General features: G+C 29.8%; 1 protein-coding gene across 1 annotated transcript; it reads right to left on the bottom strand.

Moving 5' to 3' along the window:
• Positions 1,240 to 4,077, bottom strand: LOC107643462 (peroxidase P7). Its single transcript, XM_016347152.2, has 3 exons — positions 3,792 to 4,077; positions 2,861 to 3,055; positions 1,240 to 1,973 (listed from the first exon to the last, which is right to left on the bottom strand). The coding sequence occupies exons 1-3, from the start codon at positions 4,050 to 4,052 to the stop codon at positions 1,407 to 1,409; spliced, it is 1,023 nt and encodes a 340-aa protein (XP_016202638.1). The 5' UTR covers positions 4,053 to 4,077; the 3' UTR covers positions 1,240 to 1,406.

Below are 8,245 nucleotides of genomic sequence, written 5' to 3'. Positions count from 1 at the left end.
TCATTTGTGGCGAGGCTTGACGAGATGGGTATTTATAGCTGGGGTTCAGTTGCATTGCCATGGCTATATCGATGCATATGTCGGGTGGCCAATAAAAATGTCACGAACTTGGACAATCCCCTTCAACTACTATAGTCTTGGATTTTCTGGTGGTTCCCTACGCTCAGGTCGCATGGGTTTGACGACTTTTCTTTTCTATTGGCATTCAGGTATCGATCAATGCATTGAGGTCTCGTTTATAGACAATCTCCCTGTACATAAAGCGCTACAATGTGCAATAGTTTATGCAAGGCAACATTTTTTTAGAAACCACTACAGTCACTCGCGGTTTATGTACAACACAGTTTTTTCAAAAACCATTACACCCTATAGCAGTTTCTACTCAGCACGTAAATTCACATAAATCGCTACACTTTGTAGTGGTTTACGTTCAAATTAAAAACCACTACACCACCCTGTAGCAATTTTTATAGATATAAAAAAGTTGCATATACATTTACAGTTTTAAAAAATTGTAATTTGATAAATTTAGTTCCCAATCAATTTATATGCGTAACTTTTTCTTTTTATGTTGGATAAGATGTTTGAAAACAATTTTTTTTAAAAGACCAAGTTTTTTATAGGTCAGTATTTATATTATCTTTCTTCAACCAAAAGAAATTGATTCTTTTCATGTTATATATGTACATCCCATTTATACTCTCAAAGTTTATAAATGATTTTTAAATAATTTCTAAAAAAATGTGATAATTTTACTATAAAAAAAGAAAGGTATAAACTTGAAAACATTGATAATTATAGAAAAAAGAAGATAAAAGAGCACATTAATAGAATTAAAGAAAAATTTTATGAAAAAATATGACAAATTAAGAAAGAAGGGAAAAAAAAGGTTGAGACCATATAGCGTCGTGCTAATAACGCGAAGGTCGCAGGTTCGAGACCTGCATGGGCCATGTTTTTGGTTTCTCTTTTGTTTTATAAATTATGTTTCTGTAAAACGTTTCGTTGAGCCAAATTGGGCCGAAAGTTTTATCAGTAAGCTGAGCCAATTTGGGTCATGTTAGTTCCAAGCGTACATTGAGTTAATAAACGTTATCTGACAAAAACAAAAAAGACATAGTTATAACCATATCATGAAAAAAAAACCGTATAAAAAAATTAAAATAAGATAGTGGACAGTGGACACCCATTTAAGGTTGAAATATCATTTTAAGTCATCAATAACTTCAACAATAGAAATATATCAAATAACACAAATTCATCCATCCATCAATAATCTTGAATATTGACTTGATAATAACCTTAGTATTACATAATTAATCATTCATTGTGTAGGTACCTTCATATTACTATTATTATTATTCTTGTCCAAAATAGTAAGATCATCCAATAATTAATTAATTAATTTAATTAACCCTTCTGCAATCGAGCCTAATCTCACCATTGTTTCCAGTAAGAGACTTCATATTACCCATTTTGATCATTGAATTTTTGAAGTCTCTAGCAAACGCAAAAGGGTTCTTGCTATAAAGCTCCACCAACTTATCACTCTCACTACCATTCCCCTTATATAACTCCTGATCCGAATGTAAAATTCCCTTTTTGCCCAACAACGCTTTGTAGTACAAATTATCAACACTTGATGGAGTTGGATCCAACGGTGTCAAATTGTTGTCCCCAACACCACTAGTCCTAGGACAATTCCTCCTTAGAGATGTTGCAAAATTAGTTTCAATGTTTGTGTCGTTGTAGATTCTATTCCTGTACGTTGTGCACCTTGCAAACCCAATTGTGTGGCCACCTGAAAGTACAACTAGGTCCTTGGTGTTTAGTCCAACGTTGTTGAAGCTTGTAACCAATTGTGTGAAGTTTAAGAATGGTGCTGGTAGGTTGTTATTTGCGGCGGTTATGCTTGCGGTTCTTGCGTCTCTTCTTCCTAATAGTACTTTGTACCAAAATTGTGGACCACCCAACTGTTATTAACAAACACAACATGCAACAGGTTACTCTCATCTCTTCACTTTTCAAAATGATATGTACCATGATTATAATATAGGAAAATTTTTAAGTTTGTCGTCGTACCAGTGTTTTAGTGATTTTTAACCGTTGATCTTAATTATAAAAAATATATATTATATATATAATTAAGATCAACGGTTAAAAATCATTGATACACCGGTATGACGATACACTTAAAAATCTTCCTATAATATATACTATCATGATATGAATTAATAATTTAAAGAGTCTCAAGATGATGTGTTCATCAATTTGATTCTTGAAAAATCAAATATCTTAAATTAAATGGATTTTGAAAAATACATTAGTGAACTAAATTGATCTGTTAGATAATGACATATCATAACATAATTATATCACATGTCATCTTCTAATTGATGAAAAGACCATTTTAATTCATAATTATATATTTTAGAGATAATTAAGATATTTAATCTTTCGAGTAGTACACTCTTCCAACGACTATTTTGATAATTAACCCACTATAAAAAAAAGTTTAATTATGTTACTACCAAAAAGTTTAATTACTTTGTGAAATGTTTAACTATTTTAAAAATCGATTATTTTATTAAAAATAAGTAATTAGTTACTAATTTTTAATAGCACATCAAATATTTTTGTAATACATATAAAAGGTCTGAGTATACTCTCTAGAGGTCTTCATAGAAAATTTTGAATTAAATTATTCCTATATCTCTATATATAATAAATAGTTTCATTTAGTTTTTTTTTTTTTAACTAATTTAAGAGTTTTGTAATAAAATTCTTATATGCTTTAAAACATTTTTTAAGAAAGAAATAATTAAGTAGTTTATTATCATGTAAAAGATTGTGGACATACAATGGCAACAGAGTCACGAGCAGCAACAGCTAAGATATCGGCACATGAAACGACAGGTCGTTTGCAAGCTTTATCAACAGCAGCCTTAATCTCATCAACCACTTCCAAACCTCTGATTGAGTTAAGGTTTGGTTTTGCTGTCTTCTCTCCGGTGAAGTTCTTCGTGTCATCTAGCAGAATCGATCCATCACATCCCTGTATATATAAATATTAACTATATGATATATTTCCCTACGATAAATAATATATACAAGTCACGTGTTTATATGTTATCTTCATGACTTTAATTTGTTCGGTTTCCCTAGAATATGAATAATATATATAATTAATTACTGATTCATTAGTATAGTAGTTTGCAAAATGGTAGAAACTCAGGTGTAGTTGATTTTACGTGAAGTTGATAGTGAAAAATTGTTAGATGAAAATTTAGTTAAATCAGTCAAATTATCTAACGATTTTTAATTATTAACTTCACGTAAAGTTGATTGTACCTAAATTTTTACCTTCCAAAATAGATCAGAAAAATTATTATTATATGGTCTATTTCTTTATGCATACGCTTCTTTTGTCACTTTCTAATTTTGGCATTAAAAATAATTGATAAAGAAATGAAAGAAATTATGATAAAAGTTTTTTTTTATATATATATCATGCATTCACCGCATACAATAAAAAAATAGGCAACTACTCAAATGAAGATGGTAAAAATATTTTCTCATGAAGATGCTTTGTTCAAAAGTGTGGTTTATTTATTTAGCCACACTTTAAACAAAAACAACACTTTTATAAATATCAAAATCTAACCATATAATCCATCATCCAAAAGTAAAAAAAAAATATATTCACATGAAGACAATTATAAAATCTTCATTGTAGTATCCACCTAATATATATATATATATATGATGGAAATGCAAAGGCAACAACTTACATTAACAAAGCAATCATGGAAATGCAAACGCAGCAAAGAAGCTCCCATGCGCCTTTCACGATTTATTGCCTTTTGAACCACTCTCCTTATCACTGGCAATGCTTTTGGACAAACTTTCTTATAGAAATTAGGAGTGAGTGCTGCTGCATTTGTTGTAGTCGGAATCATCATTGTCACCGTAACAATCACAAGCAAACATTGCAAATAAGAAAAGGAAGCCATTGTTGTTGGTGCTTGAAGCTTGGTTTTGTTATTGTGCATTGCATTGGGTAGTGATATCGTATATGGTTTATTTATATAGAAGCAATAAGGTATGCCAATAGAAAACTTTTGCACATTTAAAATTAATTAAGAACCATAGTTTAATTTAATTGGTTGGCTCTATCTATACATACAATATTTTAGTTCATCAAATACAACTGGATTGTGCTACTCCATAACTTTGCCTCATCACGTTCGTTACACGGTGAAGTCAAATAATAAGAAAAGTCTTCCTTTTTTCTAACATACATTATAGTTTTTTTTTTTTCAATTGCTTAATTTTTAGAAGAGTTATGCTATGTGTACATTAAAATTAGTCATTAAAGTCACCCATTAGTATAAATTACATGTTGAAATATAAATATATATTTATTGAAAATAAATTAAACCACCTATGTATCTATACACAAATATATTGGTGGCTGATTTTAATTAATGGTTGATTTTAGTGTACAAATAACATTTTTCTTTTTTTGGAATAAGAGTTACATTTTATTATTTGATTTTTCAGTTTTATAGAGCATTATTATTTTCCACTTTTGCAATCTATTTTTTGAGTTTACGTGAACTTTTTTTTTTTGCATATATATTTTTATATTAATTTCATGCTGAATTTTTTTTTTGAAACTCAACAAGAATCAAAATTTATATTTTTAGGTTATAAAAATTTTAATATTATATTATGATAAATTTTTTTTTTTTTAAATTTAAGTTGATGAGAAATGACACATATATTTTTACTCTATAAATAGCACAACTAGTAGGAGTTTAATTTAAATAAAAATGACTAAAGATATCAAATAATTAAACGATGAAAAAAGTATGCATAAAAAAACAGTAAAAGATAAATACTGCAAAAGATCTCTTCTAATTTAGGAGAATGTCTCTGTATAAATTAGGAGTGGCAATAGAATGGATAGAGGCTATTTTTGTTCTACCTAATTTTGTTCTGCTATACAATAATTTGCATAAAATTTATTATACTCTTATTTATGAGTTGTAAAAAATTAAATCTTAATTTATTTTTGTAGGTACTTGTTCTACTTCTACCTGCCTCATTCCTATTAGCTCCTATAATTATTAAAATTTAATAAATAAAATTAAATTTTAAAATTTATATAACTATCATCACATACATAATATAAATTAAAAATTAAAAATAAAAAATTAAATATGATACAATATTATTAATTATTTTATATATATTTATATATATATATATATATATATTTAATTTTAGATAGTGCGTTCACAAATATATGTTCAACTTACTGATTCCAAAGACAAAATTTCAAAGCATGTTAAATATTCTTATTACAGGATCTATCAACTTTTAGTCATTGAATAAGAGATGCCAATAATGTACACCATTTAGCTTAAGTATTATTGATTGCCAATCTAGATCTTTTAAAAAAGAAACAAAAATGGAGCTGTTGACTTTTTTTTTTTCTTTTAACTTCTCGTTTTTATTATATATTAATATTGTGCAGAAAGTCTCAAGCTAAGTCCCCAATATAAAAGCGAGATCAGAGGATACAAGTGAAATGACTGTTTATAAAAGTTAATATATTCTTGCCAGAGAGTTCAGGTTAACATTACATTTCACTAATAATTTTGGTTAGCTAAGTGCCAAAGTGGTTTCCGAAATTCGTCTGAATAAAAATAATTTTTCAGATTTTATAATTACACTAATTTTGTTTTTGATATTGATAAAAATATACTATATTAATCTTTAACAGCACGATAAGTCACTTAATAGAAAAAAAATAAGGGACTAATATGATGAACTTTTTTTAATTAAAAAATATAACTGTTGCAATTAAGATTTCAAAAACTATTTTAGTGTACGCGAATAATTCAAAAAACTAGTTTAGAACTTACTTGTTTAAATAGAGTCGATTTTAGAAAGATAGAACTCTCTCTATCGTTTATAATGATTTATAAGAAAGAATGTACAAAAATACATCTAAAAATTCACACGATGGTCACAATTATACTCAAATTATTTAATGAGTCATACGTACATACAATTTGTTTGCTCCGATGGACACATTCACCCGTCCGGCAATAATCGTGTGCCTCCATTAATAAAATTGCATACGTGACATTTTAGGTCCATGATGGCACTATTACTATGAGTGACGTTGCCACGTAAGATAAAATCTTTTTAAAATTAAATTATTAAGTGAAATTAAACCTAAATCTTCTATCCCTTTATCTCCAAAAATTGTAGAAATTTATGAAACCCTAACGAAGAACAAAAAATATGGCTTAACTTTAGAGAATGAAGAGCCCCATATCCCTAAGTTATTTTGCTTACGACTACGAGTCTACAATTTCACTTTCTAGCTTCATTCGACGGTGAATTGTGAAGAAGAAGAAGAATGATGTCAATGGCAAATGAACTATTACGAACACTTAAGATTTCTCCACAACCAAACAAAAGACTCTCATCTTCAATCTCAAGCTCTCCTAGTTCTCTGTTGGTCTCTCCTTCTCTACCATTTCTCCAATATTACCTACAAGTTTGTCAATCCCTAAAACCTAAAGACCCAAAAATTTTCCTTTTGTTTAGGCGCACTCAGTTTCACTTCACTCCCTCCTCTCACTTCTCAGAAGTGGCTACCATCGTCATCCATCTTTGCGTCACCAGGTCGGACCCAGACTGCTCGTCGCTAGCGCTCATCCTCTTTTTTTTCTCGTCGTTTCTCTTCTCTTCCTTGGTGTTCCTCAACAGCCTCCTTCATTGTGGTTAATCGTCGGTCATCGCCTCTGTCATCGTTGCCTCTGTTCTGCCAATTCCTTGCTTTCTGTTCTCGTTAGTATTAAATTAAAGCAACAACCTCCTTTTATTGTGGTTAAATTTTATACTATTGCTAGATATTATTTTTTTTTTCAAATTCTGGCTTGTTGATCAAACTTGATTAATTAGTTTTTCGAAATTTTCAAACTTCATTCCCTGAAATGAAGTCATATTCTTCGTTCTATATTAGGGTTATAAAAATTTCTACAATTTATGAAGATAAAGAGATAGGGGGGTTAGATTTAATTTTACTTAATAAATATTCGGATATTATCTAAATTCGACCCGTTCTACCTTAGTACGAGACGAGTAATTACCCATTTTGAGCAGATAAAGACAAAATAGATACCCACAAATTCAAATGGTATTATTAGGGGTGCACAGACCCGGCTCGGCCCGAAGACCCGACCCAATTCCGAACATTTTAGGGGCTAACTTGGTGTGATTTCATCGGGTTTAGGGACGGGTAAGGGTCTCAAAAATAGACCCGGTCAATATTTCGGGCCAGGTCCGGACCATAACTCGGGTCACCCGAAGTCGGCCCGGTGGCCCGGTCATCATACACAATTAATATTTTGTGTTATTAGTGATGGATCATAACTATTCTTATGTGAAATTTAAGTATTGTAAACCTTAATATTTTGTGTTATTAGTCATTATAAGACTATAAGTTAATATTTTATGTTTAGAATGCATAAGACTTTAGACTAATGCATAATATTGTGTTATTTGTATTGATTTAAATATTTGGTATTATTAGACAATATTAGTATTGATTGTGGTTTTGCTTTAGTATTGATTGTGGTTATGCTTTAATTTTAAAGAAGGGTTGGTTTTTGTTATATTTTTCTAAGTGAATTTTACCATATTAAATAATGGTTGGAGTCTTGAAAATTTGGATATTTTTACATGCTAGCTTACAAGAAAGTATCAACGTAATGTAATGTTAACAGCCCGGTTTTCATCCGGTATAATTGTGGCCCGAAAGTGTATTGGTTTCATCGGGTCTAGGGTCGGGTTTGGGTCTAATAAATAGACTCGATGTATATTTTGGGTCGGGTTTGGATCATATCAAACCCGACTTCACCCGGCCCATGTGCACCCCTAGGTATTATCCCTAATATAATTGTTAAATAAATATTATACTGCAAACAGCGGTAAAGAGAAAGCCACGTATTTATCACTTTGTTACCTTTATTTATTAGGAAGAAATAATACTATATATTCCGAATATATTCTCATCCAGTAATGAGGAAATAAATAAGCTACTTTTATCGTATTTTATTTTATTTTATTTTGGGTGTGTCTATTCATCAATTACTTAACTTCTCGAAATTGTAACCAATGATCTCCAAAGTCCATTGCAAAATAATGTTATCTTAAGTTTGGT

The sequence above is a fragment of the Arachis ipaensis genome, chromosome B01, assembly GCF_000816755.2.
Source record: "Arachis ipaensis cultivar K30076 chromosome B01, Araip1.1, whole genome shotgun sequence".
NCBI classification, from domain to species: Eukaryota; Viridiplantae; Streptophyta; class Magnoliopsida; order Fabales; family Fabaceae; genus Arachis; species Arachis ipaensis.
The sequence above is the reverse complement of the archived record's forward strand: the minus strand, read 5'-3'. Positions and strand labels throughout refer to the sequence as shown.

Coding starts and splice junctions, on each gene's coding strand:
- LOC107643462 (XM_016347152.2), bottom strand. CDS start 4,052: ATGCACAATAACAAAACCAAGCTTCAAGCACCAACAACAATGGCTTCC. Junction 3,056..3,791: donor TCCATGATTGCTTTGTTAAT/GTAAGTTGTTGC, acceptor TTATATATACAG/GGATGTGATGGATCGATTCT. Junction 1,974..2,860: donor CTCGTGACTCTGTTGCCATT/GTATGTCCACAA, acceptor TGTTAATAACAG/TTGGGTGGTCCACAATTTTG.